Source organism: Rattus rattus, chromosome 9, assembly GCF_011064425.1.
Source record: "Rattus rattus isolate New Zealand chromosome 9, Rrattus_CSIRO_v1, whole genome shotgun sequence".
Taxonomy (NCBI): Eukaryota; Metazoa; Chordata; class Mammalia; order Rodentia; family Muridae; genus Rattus; species Rattus rattus.
Genome location: NC_046162.1, coordinates 50,152,263 through 50,171,842, shown reverse-complemented (window position 1 = coordinate 50,171,842; position 19,580 = coordinate 50,152,263). Strand labels below are relative to the sequence as shown.

Sequence of the window (19,580 nt, the reverse complement as noted above, 5' to 3'; positions counted from 1 at the left end):
CTCTGTGGCTATCGGTGTTCAGCAGTTTTCTAATTGCAAAATACTTCAGACATATGAAAAGTTATGAAGATATGTATATCACACACACACACACACACACACACACACACACACACACACACACACACACACACACACACAGAGTTAGCCCAGATCTTCAGGAGTTAGGTGAATGAACTCAGAAGCTGCTGAGAAGCACAGAGATGGAGCTGTGGCCCAAGCCTATGTCCAAGCACTTAGGAGGCAGAGGCAGGTGGATCTCTCTGAGTTCGAGGGCAGCCTTGTTAACAGAGTTCCAGGACAGCTAGGGCTACACAGAGAAACTCTATTTGGAAATCAACCCCATCCCGCCCCCTGGAAGGAAGGAAGGAAGGAAGGAAGGGAGAGAGGAAGGGAGGAAAAGGAGGAAGGAAAGGGAGGGAGAAGGGGGGGCAAGCAAGCACAGAAATGCAAGCAGAAGAAAGAAGTTAGAACTGAGGCAGGGAGCACCTAAGACAACATCCATCTCCAAGAAGCAGCATGGCCTTTTCTACACATTTATTTATGAAATGCTTGATGAACCGGTACAAAGTTAGTGTCTGTCAGCAGGCTGGTGGAGGCAGTTAAGGTGTCTTCCCCACCACCACTGGTGGAGACTGCAGTCAAAGTGGCTCTATACTCCCCTCCATCTTTGCAGCAACGGGCTGGGAGAGGCCCTAGGGCATGTAGGGGTTCAAGGGCAGGAGGAAGAGTGAGATGAAGATGACCCAGGGCAGGAGTCCCTTCTCCTGGAATAAAAGGCTTGACCTCAGGCCTCCTCGTAGGACTAGGGTTCTGTGGCATAGTGGTCTGAACATGGTGACAAGAAGGCAAACCTCTCTAGAACTCTCTCCTGCCTTCCCAGGCCAGGCTTGGGAGTGCTCCCCTTGGCTACTTCTCAAGTAAAGGTCCTCTGTGATTCTCTAGGAGTCCTCAGAGATGTCCTCCCCAAGGATCAAAGGGCACTGCCCTCAGAACTCAGGGTGTGGGGCAAGGATCCAGGCACGATAGGGCCCAACGGCTAGCAACTGCCGCTGAGCGCAAGCCCCAGCTATGTCCACACTTCTAAAGGTATCATCCCCTCTTTGCTCCCCAGTGGAGGCAACAAGGACTCGTCCTCCAGAAACTTGAGGGGGAAGTGAACTAAGTGGCCCCGGATGTGGGCAAGCTCAGACTGAGCCAAAGAAGGGCTGACTGTAGCCAAGGACTCCACAGCCACGTACTCCCGGAGAGCCCGCAGGGAACGCGTAGCATTGGACGGCAGGCAGCGGAAGATCTGGGTGGGAGGGAGGACATGAGGGAAGGGAGGTTAGGATCAATATGTCCCCTGGACTCTGAGCTGCCTGGGCTGGACTCCTCATTCCCTACACTACCTCTCAGTAGCCCCAGGCTACAGGCTCCTAACAGAAAATCTCCCCAGTCCCTTATCTCCCTTCCTCCCCGGGTCACCCATCAATCCCTCAGGCTAAGCTTCCCACAGCTTCCACCTGCTCGTAGATGGCGGCATTGTTCTCCGCTGTTTCCTGCCACAGCTGGAAGAAGTCATCACAGACAGGGTCTCGGAGATCCAGGTCTGGCCAGGTATTTGCCCCAAGAATGACACTATGGAAGAGTGGTCCCAGTGGGCCAAATTAAGATCCTAAAAGAATCTGAGGAGCTGGTCTTTCAAAACAGCTGTGACAGACAGAACAGTAAATGTCGGCACACCTGATGGAGCGTTGGTTCAGCTTTGATTTGTTTGTTTGTTTTTGGCTTTGTTTTTCTTTGTTTTTTTGAGGCAGGGCTTCTTTGTGTAGCCCTGGCTATACTGGAACACCTTTGTAGACCAGGCTGACTTTGAACCAGAGATCTGCCTGCCTCTGGCTCCCAAGTACTAGGATTACATGCATCCACAGCTGCTGCCACCGCTGCCACCATCACCCAGTCCTTACTTTGATGTTTTAAAAAACAATTACTTTAGCCGGGCATGATAACTTGTGCTTATAATCCCAGCACTGGGAAGCCAGAGGCAGGAGGATCAGAGTTCAAGGTCAGCCTATTGTACATAGCAACTTCTTGTTTCAAAAAAATAAAACCATGAAACATTTTTTTTTCTTGGTGCTGGAGAGATAGCTCAGTGGTTAAGAGCACTGACTGCTCTTCCAGAGGTCCTGAGTTCAATTCCCAGCCACTACATGGTGCCTCATAACCATCTGTAATGAGATCCAATGCCCTTATCAGGGGGTGTCTGAAGACAGCTACAGTGTACTCATATAAATAAATACATTAATTTTAAAAAGTTCTGTGTGTGTGTATGTGTATTTGTGTGTGTATATTTGTGTGTGTGTGAGTGTGTGTGTGTATACTTGTGTGTGAGTGTGTGTGTATTTGTGTGTGTGAGTGTGTGTGTATGTATGTGTGTGAGTGTGTGTGTATATTTGTGTGTGTGTGAGTGTGTGAGTGTGTGTATATTTGTGTGTGTGTATATTTGTGTGTGTATATTTGTGTGTGTGTGTATTTGTTGTGAGTGTGTGTGTGTATTTGTGTGTGTGTGTATTTGTGTGTGTGTATTTGTGTGTGTGAGTGTGTGTGTGTGTGTGTGTGTGTGTGTGTGTGTGTATTCCTAGTTGGCTGAAACCTTAACTGAATTAGTCTGGGAAGAAATCTAGTACCAGTTCTAGGAAACCCTCACCTATAGCTCAAAAGGCGGCCCCTCCCAATGCCCCTGCATCCATCTACACTCCCAGACTCCTACCTGAAACAGTGCTTCCGCAGACTCAAGGCAAATCTGCCTGCCTGGTACTCCACCCCATCCATGAGGGATGGCTCCATCTCTGTGTCCTCGATCAGTATGGCTAGCTCACTGTCGCGCTTCCCCAGCAAGCTCCTGTCGTTGATGTTTGCAGAGCCTGGGTTCAAGGGCACACTGTCTGCTTGGGCCGAGGGGGGCCTCCCCATCACCTCATCCCCTTTACCAGAGCACTAGCCTGAAGCCCCTACTGCAAGCTTCACCTGCAACTCTGTGTCACCCACTCTCTGGCCCTCCCAGACAGAAGACCAGGAGCCACACTAACCGATGATGACTGTTCTGTCATCTGCAATGAGCAACTTGCTGTGGATATAGATGAGCTCGGAGATCGGGTGCCCGCCCAGCTCTCCATGTGTGCGAAGCCCACAGATGGACATGTAATCCCGCCATGCTGTCCCCACTGTACACAGGAGGGATTGGGGAGGAGCAAAGTGAGAGGTATCCTCGGTGAGTAGATGTCCCACCTCTCGCTCCCAGCCGTGAAAAGCCACCTGTAGTCTGAATAGCATGCAAGAATGACAGTTTCCTTCCCCAGCTCCCAGGACTCCAGCTACCCAAGCTGCCTCCCTGCCAGGGGTCTAGGGCCTGAGCCCCCAGCACTCACTGGCTGCTTTGAGACGATGTAAGATTGAATATTCCCCACGACACAGGGTCCTGAGAGAAAAGAGAGGGTGAAGAAGGCTGAGGCTGGAGGAGGAGGAAGGGGAGGACTGGGAGAGGCAGACCTAAAGTTCCTGTAGGAAGGGGTCAGGACAGGGTGGACCGGCTGTGGTGTGTTGGAGCCAGAAAGGGTGAACCTGGCTGGCAGGGAGTGGGTCACCTGTAGGTGAAGTGCAGAATGGCCTGGATGGAGTTGCCACCCCCTGTGGAGATGTCCCCCTCGAAGCCAGGGAGCAAAGGCAGAAGCACGTAGACTCGGAAACACTGCCCCTGTCTGGGAGACAAATAGAGGTGTGAGGTCCCCCCAAAACAAACTCCACCCCTCCATCTGGGCTTAACCAGTGCCCCACTCCCAACTGCTCCACCTTCCTTACTCGTGAGCCTTCAGGATCCTGTCCACAATCTCATCGCCCACCTTGTTCAGAACTGTACGCCCATCTGAGCAGCTGATGAAGAACTGATTCTGGGGCAGGGATCCAAGAGAGACATCAGCATTGTGGCTCTGACCTCTAGCTCTGTCCTCAGACCCTGCATTTGCTTCATCTCCAGCCAGGCCAGCCCTCAAAGACTGATCCTATTGCTACCCTCAGTCCCTGGCCTGTGACCTCCTTCCCATCCCCCTCCCCCCCCCAGCCCTGCACTGTTGCCTCAGTCAGACCTCAATGTAGAGAAAGTGCTGGCTCTCTCGGATGGTGTGTAGGTAGGCGTTGAGGATGGAGCTCTCCAAAGTCCCTGCTGACCATCGATCCACAGACCGCAAGACCTATGGCATGGTGATAGGATAGTGTTTAAGTCCAGGAGAGGAGGGATGGAGGGGAGGGTTGGATGCAGGGGGAGTGGGAGGTACTCTCAGGGTAGAAGATGGGCTGATGGGAGGGAAGGAAGGAGCTGGCTGATCAGGACTGTCACCTGCACAGTGGCGCACTGCCCGCCTGGGATTATGAAGGGAAGATGGTTTGCAGTGCTGGTGGACTTAGGCAGCAGGTAGGGGTACTGAGGTATCTTGTATCTGGCCTTGATGGTCTGCCATGAAGAACAGCAGAGTCAGTAGAAGGTGGTAAGCTGAACCTGGCCCCTCCCTCCCTCCGGTCCTCGGTCCCTCCCTCCCTCCGGGCCCTTGGGGAGGAGTCAGCACCTTGGTGAAGTTCCAGCGCTGGATGAAGTGCCGGGCAAGGTCCCGGGCAGCTACTCCGTGTACAACCACTCCAACATCCCTCCATGGCATTCTGGGTGTGGTCTCCCTGTCGATGAAATCTGGGAATCCCAGGAGAGTCAAGGGAGAAGTTAGGGCTGGTGTTTTGAGGATACTTGTGGCTAGCCTAGTTTTATGTAAACTTGACTCAAGCTAGAGTCATCAGAGAGGAAGGAGCATCAATGTCGAAGATGCCTCCATAAGATTGGGCAAGCGTGACAGGCATTTATTTATAGTTAGTGATTGATGTGGGAGGGCCCAGCCCACGGTGGGTGGTCCGCCTGGGGTGGTGGTCCTGGGTTCTGGAAGAAAGGAGACCGAGCTATCCACATGGAATGAGCCAGGAAGCAGCAGCCCTCCATGACCTGCTTCCCCTCCTGCCTCCAGGTTCCTGCTCTGGTTGAGTTCCTGTCCTGACTTCCTCTAGTGACAAACAGTGCTGTGGAAGCATGAGTCAGAGAAACCCTTTCCTCCCCACCTTGCTTTTGGTCAGAGTGTTTCCTCATAACCATGGCAACCTTAACTAACACAGGGAGGAAAAGAACATTCAGAGGAGGAACCTTCCAGAGGGAAGGCTGTACTGTTCCTGACCCATTTCATCCTATCTTCTGTCCCAGCTGCCAGCTCCTGCAGGCCTTGGGGGAAGGGAGCCTTACCTTCAAAAGGCCGGTCCAGCTGTACCCAATCCTTGGTAATGAGGTTGCTGTAGTCTTTTCCCAGCCAGAAGAAGTGATTATGCGAGAGGTCTGGAGTGGCTGCAGGATCTGAACCTGGTGTGGGAGTCTGTATGAAGAGTACATCACGGCCAGGCAAGGTGAGGTCATGGGGCCAGGCCAAAGAGAAGACGTGTGCACTGCACCAGAGAGTCTGATCCCTCAGCCTCCCTCTTCAACTGCAGTTAGAGTCAGCAAAAATGAAGGCAGAGAGGGAGTTTTAGATTTTTTTTTTTTTTTTGAGACAGGGTCTCATGGTGTAGCCCAGGCTGGCCATAAACTTGAAATGCTTCCTGCCTGAGTTCCCTCAGCGCTGGAATTACAGATGTGAACCGTGTGACAAGATGGCTGTAGTATTTTGATAGGTAAGTCTTGACCGACGTAGTGGCACGTGCCTATAATCTCAGCAGTCTGGAAGCCGAGATAGGAGGATGACCAATTTGAGGATAGCTTGAGCTATATAGTTAGATTCTGTCTCAGAAACAACAACCAAAGTAGCTTCTTGGAGCCTCTGAAAGACTGAGGAAGCCTAGAGGTTGGCAGTTCCGGGAAAGGTGTAAATTTGCAGTACCTGGGTTTGGGGGCGGGGCGGGGGTGGACTCAGGACAGCCTTGGGGCAATTACCTGTGAATCTGCAGATTCGGAGGGGTCCCCCAGGTCAGTCAGTCGGTACTGCACATCATCCCAGCGGCCATAGGCAAGGTCCAGCCCACCCAAGAATGCCACTGCTTGGTCTACCACCAGGAGCTTCTCATGATGAGCCCACAATGTTACAAGGTCTGGGTGTCGCATCACCTAGAGTAGGGTGAATGAGTGCATGGGGGCAGGTTAAAATGAAAGGACAGAAGAGGATAGGACAGGGGATGAGACTTTTTAGGGAAGGGAAGGGTTGAAGAGGATGGGAAGTGGCTGTTATGTAGGAAGGGACTCAGGCCCTCATCACCTTTATGTTGGGGTGCAGTAGCATCAGTGTCCTCTTGCTGTAGCCACTGTTGATGCCCAAGGCCAGTTCCACTTCCTTAAACAGCAGTATGGAAACACGGACACCTTCTTCCTGGTAGTGAGTGGGAAAACCAAATTCTAGTGCCTGTCCCTGAGTGGCCTCTATCCAGCTCCCACGCTGAGGATTCCTGTGTGCACCTCCACCCTACCTGGGTGCTCTCCTACCTGCATCCAGAATGATGCTCACAGCAAACATGCGCTCGCCCACTCATCTATCCACCTACCTTTCATAATCTCCCAGCCGTCTTCCCAACCATTTGCTCATCATCCTAACTACTGTCTACAATTCTTCCCTGTACCCTCCACCTTCCCTTCCCGACTCACATCCTTCCATCCATCTCCCTCTTCCTTGTTTCTTCCCCTTTGTAACACAGTCTTTAGTCCATGGTGGCATAATACTCAGTAGTAGCCAAGGCTAGCCTTCACCTCCTAATCTTCCTGTCTCTATCTCCCAAGTGCTGGGTCTGATTACAAGTGAGTGCCACCACACCCATCCTATCATCTATCCATTCATCCTCCATCATCTACGGAAGCTTCCTCTTGTCAAAATTCATAAATGCCAGGTGAGGTGGTGGTGCACAACTTTAAGCCCAGCAATTCTGGAGGCAGAGGCAGGCCTGATCTCCATGAGTCTGAGGCTAACCTGGTCTACATATTGAAGCTATTTAGTGAAACCTTGTCTTAAAAACAAAACGTTCATGAATGCTTGATGCATGACAGGTGCTGTGCTGTTGTACTGGAACCTGTGACATTGCTTAGCAAAGACACATGAGTATCTACATTCCCAGACAGTACACAGGGGGAAGGGTCGGAGTAGTGGGAACCTAGTCTAGACTAGTACCCTAAAGCGGGAACCAGGAGGTGATATTTGATAGACACTGAGTCAGAAGGGGTACGTTTCCCCGCCTTGAACACACTCTTCAGCGCTAACCACTTCTCACCGCCTTCCTCTTGAGCATAATGTCCAGTCTCCAGTCATCTGAATGGGCTGGACGCTTCAGGTAAATCTCAGGACTCAGCCTAGAAACCAGGGCAATGGGTAAGGAGGAGGCTATGCTAAAGACAAACAGCTCCTCCTCCCTCGGGCCTGTGTGCCGCCCACTTCCCTTCCTGGGTGGACCTGACCTCACTCACCACCAGTCTGTGATGAAAATCTCCTCTTGAGCTCGGAGGATGGCATCTGCCACAGCAGCAAAGTAACCTGCCCCATTCACAAACCTGGGGGGAGTCCAAGCCAAGGAGGTCAGGGAGTCAGAAGCCAGAAAGTTCTGGAGAGTGAAGACCGGAGGACAGCCATGGGTCAGAGGTGACAGCAGGGTCAAAGGTCAGGGATGATCAGAGAGGTTAGATCGCATCAAACACATCAGGTGGGATTATTCAGTATGGCGGGCCAGGGTGAGCAAAATAAACATGACAAGACACACAATAAATTGAAGAAACTGACCAAAGATTGGGAGGACTACTACATCATATATGAAAGAGCTCCAGAAAACAGGAAGGAAGAGTAAACACACAGAAAAAGCAGAAAGCAGCTGAGTAATGAGCAACCTGAGATCTGACAGCTCAGAGCAGATACTGAGACGGGCAGTCACAGGCTGAGACGTTCAGTTCACTAATGAACAAGAAATTAGGGCAGGGCGTGGCCTGTAATCCCAGGCCGGGACCAGAAGATTACTAAGAGTTTGAAACAAGCTTGGGCTACATAGTAAGACTGTCTCAAAAATACCAGAAAAGGCTGGGCATGGTAGCACATACCTTTAATTCCAGCACTTGGAAGGCAGACAAGGAGGCAGGGCATCTGTATATTATATATATATATATAATATATATGCACACACATACATACACACAGACACACACATATGTATATATATAATACACAATATCACATACACAATATACAATACCAAGAAATGAAAATTAAATAAGCTTTTTTTTGTTTTTTTTTGTTTGTTTGTTTGTTTTGTTTTTCGGAGCTGAGGACCGAACCCAGGGCCTTGTGCTTACTAGGCAAGCGCTCTACCACTGAGCTAAATCCCCAACCCCTTAAATAAGCTTTTTGTTCATTTGGTTTTTGGTATGTTTCAGACAAAGTCTCTCTATGTACCCCTGCTGTCCTGGATGCCCTGGAATACTGTGTAGACCAGGCTAGCCTCCAACTCACAGAACTCGGACTGCCTCTGCCTTCCAAGTACATGTGCAACCATGCCTGGTTTAAAATTAAACAATTTTCTGGGCAGTGGTGGCACATGCCTTTAACCCCAGCACTTAGGAGGCAGAGGCAGGTAGATCTCTGTAAATTTGAGGCCACCACCCTGGTCTACAAAACTAGTTCCAGGACAGCCAAGGCTACACAAAGAAACCCTATCTGAAAAAAAACAAAAACAAAAACAAAAACAAGAAATTAAATAACTTTTTTTTTAATTCTTTTTTTCAGAGCTGGGGACCGAACCCAGGGCCTTGCACTTGCTAGGCAAGCGCTCTACCACTGAGCTAAATCCCCAACCCCATTAAATAACTTTTTAAAAGGAATCAGTGCATTCTGCCCAGCTCTGTGCCTTGGGTCTATAATCTCAGCACTCGGCAGGCGAAAGCAGGAAGATTACTGTGAAGCTGAGGCTAGCCTGGACTAGCCTGAACTACATAGTGAGGCCTTGTCTCAATCAAACAACCCAGAAACTAGGAAGGGAAAGCATCTGTTAACACTGTCAGAGCATGAAGAAGTGGGCATTCTCACAGACCACAGGAAATGGCTATTGGCCTTTTTCCTGGTATTTTGAGACAGGTGTCACTGTACAGTCCAGGGTGGCCTTGAAGTTTCAACTCTGCTTGGCCTCTGAGTGCTGGGGTTACAGGCTTGAAACCACCATGTGCAGAGGTTGATCACACTGACTTATTTAGTAGTTAAGTTGGCATTAAAATGTTAAAAAGTACATGCTCTGGTTTTGGTTTGTTTTCTGAACTGCTGGGGATAAAACTCAGGACAGTGGACATGCTAGGCAAGCACGCTACTGCACGGCCATGTCCAGCCCCACATAAACCTCCACTTTTTTCAATGCTTACTCTTTAATACCATTAAATACATATAGCGATTTTTTTTGACATTATCTCACTATGCATCTTGCTAATCTGAAACCCTCTATGTACACCAGGCTGGACTTGAACTCCCAGAGATAACACCTTCCTCTGCCTCCCGAGTACTGCGATTAAAGGTGTGTGACATCACACCTGACCCAGATTTTTTTTTTTTTTCTTTTTTTTTTCGAGCTGGGGACTGAACCTAGGGCCTTGCGCTTGCTAGGCAAGCGCTCTACCACTGAGCCAAATCCCCAACCCCTGACCTGTATTTTTAAAACATTTTTATTACATTGATTTATTTTTGGATGTACATGTTTCACAACACATCCGTGGAGGCCAGGGACAATTTCAGTCGTCTTACACTGTGTGGATCCCAGAGATGGAACACAGTGGCAAAGCTGCTTTACCCGCTGAGCCACTTCACCAGCCAGTAATTGCATTTCTAGGAATACATATTCTAAATACTTAGGCAAAGATTATGTTTAAGCCAGGGGGAAAAAACTACCCTAAATGTTAATTACTTTTTTTCTTCTTTTAAAGATTTAGTTTTTATATATAAGTACACTGTAGCTGTCTTCAGACACACCAAAAGAGAGCATCAGATCTCATTACAGATGGTTGTGAGCCACCATGTGGTTGCTGGGATTTGAACTCAGGGACCTCTGGAAGAGCAGTTGGTGCTCCTAACCACTGAGCCATCTCTCCAGCCTCAATGTTAAATTTTTAAATGGAGGAAAAATAAGCACAAAAGAGTTGACAGTCCCATTTATGTTAAAGTGGAAAGTAACACGTGCCCATGCGTACAAAAAACGTGCCGCTGGTGAGAGAGGACACAAAACTGTTGCCAAGGTTACCTCTGCAAAGAGAAATGCAACCAATCAGAGGGCACTACACAAGAACAGTGTGAGGTAAAGAGTGGTAATTTCAATTGTTCGGTGTGTCTGGTTGCTTTTATTTTAAGACAGAATCTTGCCCTGGCTGACCTAGTCCTCTGTACAGTCCAAGCTGTCCTCAAACTTGTATCGGTCTCCCATCTGTCTCTCCAGTGCTGCTGGGATTACAGTGTCCACCACCAAGTACAGCTGGAATTTTTATATTTCATATGTTACTGTACTGCTGGGGATCAAGAGCAAGGTCTCCCTGGCGATAGGCAAATTCCCTACCACTGAGCTCCACCTGTTCATTTGACTTCTCAGTCTCCGAGGGTGAGAAAGAGCAGTCTTGACTCCCATTGCTTGCATGAAAATCCCAGTTCCTCTGTTCACAGCTGTAGGACCCTGGGTAAGTTTCCCAGCATTGCCTTGCCTCTGTTCTCTCGTGTACAAAGCCCCAGATAACAAACGTACTCTCCTAGTGGAGTTCAGAGTATCCGATATGTGAAACTCGTTCATTCTTGGCACAGAGTAAGCTCTGCATAAGTAGTGGCTATTATTAATGTATTAAAATAAGTAAACCAGGGCTGGAGAGATGGCTTAGTGGTTAAGACCACTGACCTCGGGGTTGGGGATTTAGCTCAGTGGTAGAGCGCTTGCCTAGGAAGCGCAAGGCCCTGGGTTCGGTCCCCAGCTCTGAAAAAAAAAAAAAAAAAAAACAAAAAAAAAAAAACTACAAAAAAAAAAAAAAACAAAAAAACAAAAAAACAAAAAACCACTGACCTCTCTTCCAGAGGTCCTGAGTTCAACTCCCAGCAACCACATGGTGGCTCACAACCTTCTGTAATGGAATCCCATCCCCTTTTTTGTCTGATCCCCATTTCTGTCACGAAGATGTACATGTGAATAGAGTACTCATGAGCATAAAATAAATAAATTGCAGCTATATGTGGCAGCATGCATCTGTAATCCCAGTACTTAGGAAATGAAGCAAGATTTCCAAGTTCCAGGCCATCTGGGATCACATAGTCAGACCTGGTCTTAAATAAATAGGCTAGATCTAATGGTGCACACCTAAAATCCCCACTCATGAGGCAGAAGCAGGAGGATCACCGCCAGTTCAAGCCCAGCCTGATCTACATTTTGGCTTCCAGTCCTGCTAGGGTTACATCCCAGTGAGACCCTGCCTATGCCACACACATAAAGAAGTAAGCACCAGATTCGGTGGCACATGCCTTCAATCCCGGCACTTGGGAGGTGGAGGCACGGGTAGGGGTCAGAAGGTCAAGGTCATCGCTGAGTACACCATAATCCTGGACTGCATGAGACTCAGTCTCAAAAACCACAAATGAATGGGTAATAAATTGGCAGGCCTAGTACCGGTGTCACTTCTGTTACAAGAGGAACTAAGGCAAGAAGAAGCAAAAGCTTGAGGTCAGCCTCAACTTCATGAAACACTATCTTTGAAAGAAACAAAAAAGTTTAGTAAAAGCCAGAAGGGTTGGAGAGATGACGCTTCCTTCGTAAGTCCGAGGACCTGAATGCAGATCCCCAATACCCACATAAAAAGCCACTGTGGCCAGGCACATACCCTTAATCCTACCACTGTGGGGACAGAACCAGGAGGATCTCTGAGTCGCAGGCCAGCTGGTCTACAGAGTGAGTTCCAAGCTAGCCAGGGCTACAAAGACAGTCTTGAAAACCGAACGAATGAATGAATGAACAAAATGGGCCCAGCGCATGTCTATCATCCCAGCACTGAGGAGGAAGACAGAAGCGGATCTCTGGAGCTTGCGTGTTAGCCACTACAGTTAAATTAGTAAGTTCTAGGTTCAGTGAGAGAGACCCTAGCACCAGAAAATGAACTGGACCTGGAGAGCTATCTCACTGCTCTTGCAGAAGACCCAGGTTTGCTTCTCAGCACTCACCCCACACAGCAGCTCACAACCATCTGTAAGCCTAGTTCCAAGGGATCTGACACCTCTCTTTCTGGCACCATTGGGCACCAAGCACATACATGGCATGCATACATTCATACAGGTAAAACATTCATAACATAAAAATAAACTAATAGATAAGTAATAAAAACTATGGTGAAGAGTAACCAAGGAAAATCTCAGTTGTCCTCTGGCTTTCTTGTGCACACACACATGTGCACACACCCACATCAACACACACACACACACACACACACACACCACACACATACACACACACACACACACACACACACACACACACACACACACACACACACAGAGTTTTAGGTAGAATGCTTACCTAGCACATGTGGCACCCTGTTTTGACCCCCAACACTGCAATTAAAAAAAAACATACTGGGGTTGGGGATTTAGCTCAGTGGTAGAGCGCTTGCCTAGGAAGCGCAAGGCCCTGGGTTCGGTCCCCAGCTCCGAAAAAAAGAACCAAAAAAACAAAACAAAACAAAACAAAAACAAAAACAAAAACATACCACTCTCTCATAGAAAATTTCCATTCATGCCCACTTTGGCCTCTGGTAGAGTTCAATCTCCCGGATTAGCACGTCGGAGCTACTGTTCACCCATTCTCTGACTGCTCCTCCCCACTCCAACAGTAACCAGTCCTCCTCTTCACCAATACCCCAAGCTTCTGTGCCCTCCATTTTCACTATCTTTCTAAAGGAACCTGAGGGCTGCGCCTTCTGGAACCTGTCCTGACATCCTCCCTGGGACAGGTGCCCCCTCTGTGCACCCTTCCCTATGGCTACCACCAGGGTGTCGAGTTCACATTGTTCTATAATTAGATCACCGCCCTCTCTAAACCAGAGAAGCCTGTGTCTTATTGCCCTACCGGATGGAGCACATAGCAGATGTTCAAGATTCAAATGCGTATTAAATATTTAAATGAGAGAACAAATCAAAAGGATTTGGGGAGCTCCTCAACAGAGGCTCCCCGTGGTTGAAATGCTCATAAGAATCAGGGCTGTAAGAGGACAGAGGAGATGGCCGAGTTAGGGGATCAGGAAAGCAGGCAAATCAATGTGGTTAGAGAGGTTATAGGGTCAGAGAGATGAGAGATATAAAAATAGGGTCATGAGGTCAGAGGAGATAAAAGGGAGGGTCAGGAACTCAGACAACAGTCAAGGGGGCAAGAAAGCCAGAAGGGACAGAAAGGTCTCACCACCGGGCCAGGGTGCCAGGCCGGGGTGGGGCATAGCTGTCATGCTGGTGTAGCTGTAGAAAATCTCTGCCCGGACCTTGTGCCAGCTCCGTGATCTCCTGGCCCCACCACCGTGCCTGCCGGTAGCTGCTGCATTTGAGGATCAGGGACCTGGACAGAAACAAAAAGTTGTACCACTAATCCTTCTCCTTCATGCCTACAGTCTTGCCCCGAAACCTGTCCTTTTGGCTACAACCTTTGCCTTCTTCCTGCATCAGCTTCTAAGCTAGAATCCACAGACACAGTGAATGTATCTGCTTTATTCCTAGTTGGGTTCCCAGTGACCGATACTGTATTAGGAACTCATTATTGTTGAATCAACAAACAGAGTTCTAGTTTCCTTCCCTTCTCTCTCTCCCTCCCTTCCCCTTTCCATCTCTCCCTTCTTTCCCCCACCCTACCTCCAACAGGGTTTCTCTGTGTATAGCCCAGGACACTGGAACTTGTTCTGTAGACCAGGCTGACCTTGAACTCAGTGATCTGCCTACCTCTGCCTCCTGAGCGCTGGGATTAAAGATGTGCACCACTACTATTCCGCCACTCCTTTTTAAGACAGTTTCACTATGGAGGTCAAGCTCTGCAGAGCCATTCCTCCAGCCCAGCCTCCCAAAGGGCTGGGATTACAGGTGTGCATGGCCATGCTCTGCTGCTTTTCTTTTATTTACATTTTATTAGTTTGTGTGCGTGTGCGTGTGTTCACATGCAAATAAAGATGTCCGCAGAATCCAGAAGAGGGCATCGGCCTCCCTGGATCTGGAGTTACAGGTGGGTATCCCCATGCTGGCGTAGGGAGTGAAACCCAAGGCCTCTGCAAGAGTGCTACTCACTCTTTTCTCTCTAGCATCCACCCCCCCTTTTAAAACTGGGAGGTTTCCTATCCCTATTTATTCCAAGCGCCTGTGCTATAAACCTTTACTCTAGGAGTATCCTAAATATATGGATAGATTAATTCCCTGATTCAAAGCTCTGGCTGGGCCAGGGCACAAGGAGTAAAGAGCCTCCCTCTTCCCCTATGATCTCTCCTCAACTCCCCTCAGGGCCACAGGCTACTCTTACAACCAGGTTAGTCTTACCTGTGGGAGGTGTCGATCCTCACCCCATACCGTGCCTCTGTGCTCCTTTTCCCCACCTGGACCTCAAAGCCAGGATCAAAAAGTTGAACAAATGAGATGGCGCCAGTCTCCGGACGCATGTACAGCAGGAAGGAGTCCTTCACCACCAGCCACCTGGAGTGGGAGAGCCTCGTGGCATCATCCAGGTCCTCCAGATCACCCTCTTCCTGCCCACTGACCCCTGCTTACCTCTACCCCTCACTCACCTCTTGGACCATCGATAACAAACTTGGTCTCGACCACAGCAGGTGAAGCCAGGAACTCGATGCCCACCTGAGCGCTTCCGGATCACCCCTTCCCTACAGGGACAACCAGGATAGTCGGGGACCCTAGGCACACTGTACCACACTTTATTTTTAGACAGGAAGATGGAGACGGATGTCTGCTGAAGGCTGGGTGAGGGGTTCCCACACTCACAGTCCTTTGGAGCCAAGGTCTGGGATAAAGGAAAGTTGACTGACTTCCAGAAATTCTGTCTGCAGAAGGAAAAAATAAGCTCAGGGGAAGATTTGGCTTTCAGCCTCTCCGCCCTACTAACTCTGCCCCCTTCCCCCCTAGGGATCCGAGTATGATGGCTCACAATACCAGCACTTGGGAGCAGAGGCAGATAGATCTCTGTCAGTTCAAGGCCAGCCTGGTCTACTCAATAAGTTTAAGGCCAGCCAGGGCTTTACAGTAAGACTCTGTTTTGTTTTGTTATTAAGAAAAAACAAAAGGAGGGAGAGAGAAGAAGGATCTCCCCAGGCATCTAGGCCATAGACTCTAGACCTTACCATGGCATGGTAATTTCGATAGAAAGACATGGTCAGGAGGCGGTTGAGGTAATTTTCCAGGTACTTCTGCAGGGAGGTGAAGAAGAAAAAGATGTAGCCAGAACCTTCTGCATACTGCACACCCTACTACAGGACCTGCTCCGTACCTGCTTGCTGGCTGTGTGTCTGGCGGAGCCCTCGGAACCTCCTCGGGGTAGGGAGGGAATATTCTCATTGGCTGCCTCTCGGGCTGGAGAATGGGCCGCAGCAAAGCTACAGTGGAGATGAGAGAAGACTTAGGAAAGAGCTGGCAGGCTATGTGCCTGAAACACTGGAGACAGGGCCTTGGAGAGAGGGAGGCTAGCAGAAGAAAGGGTCTCTATCCTGGGAATGAGACAACTGGGAGGAGGGGATTGTTAAGGACATTCTGGGCATCCGGCCTGGCTGAAATATTGGCACAGTACTATGGAGAAGGAGAACCAAACAGGGAGAGTTTCCAGGGAACCAGGGACAAGGGAGAGGGCGCAACACAGAGCTGGGGAAGGAATATGCCTAGGGGATGGGAGACAGGTGGACAGGAGGGAGGCTGCTATGGCAAGAGAAGCATCTGCCTTTCACGGGAAGCAATCTAGACCCACTCACCGAGCCAGAGGGAGCAGACTCATCAAGACTTTGTGTCTCTGGAGGTCCCGATGCAGCTCCTGAAAGTGTCGGAATTTCTTCTTGGTTGTCCAGGTAAAGTCGCCATGGGTCAATCGAACAGAATAAAGAGTACAGGTTCCCACCTGGGGGTGTGAAAACCTGAAGTATGTCTTCCGGCCCAACCCAGCCCTCCACTTGGGCCAGGCCTCCCTCTCCCACCCTCCCAGGTATCAGCTGGTGGCTGACCTTGGATCCGCTGGTGTATCTTTCGGTGCCTACCACCTGGGCTATAACAGGGACCCCAGGAGCAAACACCAAGGGGTGTGCTCTCAGAGGCTGAAGGTCATAGATGGCCAGAAAGGGATGCATTCGATCAGCTGGGACAGGGAGGTAAAAAAGCCCAAGGGTGTAAAGACCTCAGGAGGCCTCAGATCCCTCTCCTCCCCTCTCTGGAAGCCATCTCCCCGTGTACCTGGATCCTCTCCTTCCTTCAGAGTGTCAACCTCATCTGGCTCCATGTGCAACTGGCTGGAGTTCAGGTAGTCCCCATAGGGAAAGAGGTCCGTCTGGGTTACAGTCATCCTAGGAATATGAGGAAGCCTCAGAAAGGGACTCGCCCTACAGAAACACCCCCTTCTCCATCCTAACGCCCCCGTCGGTCCTCTCCTGTCTTACCCAGTGACTCTCAGCTTCACAGGTTGCAGACCGACGCCCCTCTAACACCCACCCCTGCAACCTCCATTCCCTCCCTCAGCTTTCAACCAGAGCCTCTCAGCCCCGCCTCTCATTCCATATCCAGGGTCCAGAAAAAGCACCTAGCCAAGGTGGGATGGCCTCGAACTGGGGCGAGGTTAAGTCCAAGGGAGGAGCCCTGGTGACAGCAGGGCTCCAAGTCCGGCCAGACTGACTGGAAGCGAGGGTCCCGGCGGGAATGAGGAAGTTACGCGCTCCCCGCCCAGAAGAGAAATCCTGAAATCTGGATGAGCGGCTGAGTCAGAAGGCCCGAGCAGCTCCAGCCTGACAACGTCCCCGCCCGGTTCCCGGGGCTCCGGACCTCAGCCGCACTACGTCCGGGGCCCAGCACCTTGGATGCGGGCCCCGGCGCCCGCGCGGGTTCGGAAGCAGAGGGAGCAGAACTCAGCAAGGAGCCTACACCCCAGAGGGCCTGGGCGGGGCCGGGGTTCAGAGCCTGCCCTCGGGGGCGGGAAGGACCCCAGGGCTCACCTCCACAGCTGTCGCGTCAGCTGGGTCCCGCCCCCTCCGTCCTCTGCCCGCCCTGCGTTAGAGACTCCCGGGCCCAGGCCGCCCACTCCAGGGCCACCCACTCCCCAGGGTTGTCCTCTTCCTCCGACTGCCCTCGGGGCACCAGGCTGGCTAGGTCCAGCACCCCGCAGTGTGCGAGCCACGCAACGCACATTCCTCTACTGCGCGTGCACGCGCGGCCATTGGGTAGTCTGGTCCCCAGCGCTGCCTGGATCAGGGCGGAACTGGCCTGGGTTAGACCTGCAGTTATCCCCTCGGTGGGCCCGGTACAGACAGCCTTTGTTGATGGGAGGTAATACGAGCATAAAAAGCCTAGTGACTGCAAGCTCGTTGCTGTATGAGAAATCACATTCTTTATTCATGAAAGGTTTATTTCGCAGGAGCGATTAACCAGACATTGAGGTGCAATAATAGACCAGTCTTGGAACCTGAATCCTAATCGCCTGTAAGTTTAAGTCTGAAAAAGACTTTTTTTCCCCCTCCAGATCCTAAAGGCTGTCCTTTTCTTCCAAACTTCCACTGAATCAGCATTCGAATTGTTTTAGGTTTTGTCCACTGGAAATGGACTTCCAATAAACGTTTGTGTACCTGTCATTTTTGTGGACTTACATTTTAATTTCTCTGCTGGGTCATATAAGTGTATGTTTAACCTACAGGATGACCTGGGCTTGGCAGTTTGTAGCTCAGCAGCGCGGGGGAAATGTGGCAAGAGTATTGTGAAGCTTGGGGATTGAGGTCAGCTGAGGCTACCCAGCAGAACACTGCCAAGAAAAACAAAACCTGGGGCTGGAGAGAGAGGCGGCTCTGTGCTTAAGAGCACCCGCGGAAGACCTGAGTCTGATTCCTAGCATCCACACGGCTGCTCAGATAGTCACTCCAGCTCCAGGGGATCTGACGCCCTCTTCTTGCCTCCATGGGCACTGCACACACAAAACACTCATACATACAAAATAAAAATAAAGAAAAAATGAAGAATAAAAAACTTTCCAAGGGGCTGGAGAGATGGCTCAGTGGTTAAGAGCATTAACTGCTCTTCCAGAGGTCCTGAGTTCAAATCCCAGCAACCACATGGTGGCTCATAACCATCTGTAATGAGATCTGATGCCCTCTTCTGGTGTCTAAGGACAGCTACAGTGTACTTCTATATAATAAATAAATCTTAAAAAAAAAAAAAAAAAAAGGGGTTGGGGATTTAACTCAGCGGTAGAGCACTTGCCTAGCAAGCACAAGGCCCTGGGTTCGGTCCCCAGCTCCGAAAAAAAGAAAAAGAAAAAAAAACTTTCCAAAATGTCTCTTCTATTTTTGCAGCTGCACATTCAATTCCATAGTCCTTACCGTTGTCTATTCGAGTGGTGGTGAAAGGTATGCAATCTTAATTGTACATCTCTGAATATTAGCGATGCTAACTGCATTTCATATTGTCTTACTTGGGGTTTTACTGCTGTGAACAGACACCATGGCCAAGGTAACTCTTAAAAAGACAACATTTGGGGTTGGGGATTTAGCTCAGTGGTAGAGCGCTTACCTAGCAAGCACAAGGCCCTGGGTTTGGTCCCCAGCTCCAAAAAAAAGAAAAAAAAAAGAACCAAAAAAAAAAAAAAAAAGACAACATTTAATTGGGACTGACTTACAGGTTCAGAGGTTCAGTCCATTATTATCAAGGCAGGAACATGGCAGTGTCCGGGCAGGCATGGTGCAGGAGGAAGCTGCTAGCAGAATACTGGTTTCCAGGCAGCTAGGATGAGGGTCTCATAGCCCACACTCACAGGGCCACACCTACTCCAATAGGGTCACACCATCTAATAGTGCCCCTCCCTGGGCTGAGCCTATACAAACCATCACACATATGCTTAAGTATCTTTGATAAAGTATCTGTTCATCTCTTCCTAATTAAAAACCTCAATACATATATGCATATCTACATACTAGATAGGATACCTCTATGTTAGTGGTTCTCAACCTGGGGGTCGAATGACCCTTTTTTCCTGGGGTCACATAGCAGATATCCTGCATATCAGATATTTATATTACAATTCATAAAACAGTAGCAAAATTACAGCTATGAAATACCAATGAAAATAATTTTATGGTTGGGGATCACCACAACATGAGGAACTGTATTAAAGGGTCACAGCATTAGGAAGGGTGAGAACTACTGCCCCATGTAGTCCTGGCTGGCTTTGAAATCACTACATAGATAAGGCTGGTCTCAAACTCAGAAGAGATATGTTACCTTTGGCTCCAGACCCTACACACACACACACACACACACACACACACACACACACAC

General features: G+C 49.6%; 1 protein-coding gene and 1 long non-coding RNA gene across 2 annotated transcripts; one reads left to right on the top strand and one right to left on the bottom strand.

The window, feature by feature from the left end:
• Positions 1–520: 520 nt before the first annotated feature.
• Pld2 (phospholipase D2) lies at positions 521–16,944 on the bottom strand. The gene is made up of 25 exons (XM_032913135.1): positions 16,843–16,944; positions 16,500–16,609; positions 16,274–16,404; positions 16,028–16,170; positions 15,553–15,658; positions 15,407–15,472; positions 15,051–15,109; positions 14,840–14,932; positions 14,595–14,747; positions 13,483–13,632; positions 7,508–7,591; positions 7,315–7,393; positions 6,315–6,425; positions 5,996–6,166; positions 5,315–5,441; positions 4,602–4,720; positions 4,376–4,489; positions 4,125–4,229; positions 3,841–3,929; positions 3,627–3,740; positions 3,411–3,460; positions 3,072–3,206; positions 2,753–2,906; positions 1,506–1,620; positions 521–1,294 (listed from the first exon to the last, which is right to left on the bottom strand). Exons 2-25 carry the CDS (start codon positions 16,606–16,608, stop codon positions 1,070–1,072), a joined length of 2,802 nt encoding a protein of 933 aa, XP_032769026.1. The 5' UTR covers position 16,609; positions 16,843–16,944; the 3' UTR covers positions 521–1,069.
• On the top strand, positions 15,914–17,882 carry LOC116909529. The gene is made up of 2 exons (XR_004389079.1): positions 15,914–16,120; positions 16,827–17,882. It is a non-coding gene; the product is annotated as an uncharacterized LOC116909529 (long non-coding RNA).
• The last annotated feature ends 1,698 nt before the right edge of the window (positions 17,883–19,580 follow it).

Bases quoted from the DNA above. Each gene is read 5' to 3' on its own strand.
- Pld2 (XM_032913135.1), bottom strand. From the start codon at position 16,608: ATGACTGTAACCCAGACGGACCTCTTTCCCTATGGGGACTACCTGAAC. The intron at 14,748-14,839 runs GTGAGTGAGGGG...CTCCCACTCCAG, and splicing joins TGTTATCGATGGTCCAAGAG to GTGGCTGGTGGTGAAGGACT. The intron at 3,461-3,626 runs GTGACCCACTCC...CTTTTCTCTCAG, and splicing joins ATTCTGCACTTCACCTACAG to GACCCTGTGTCGTGGGGAAT.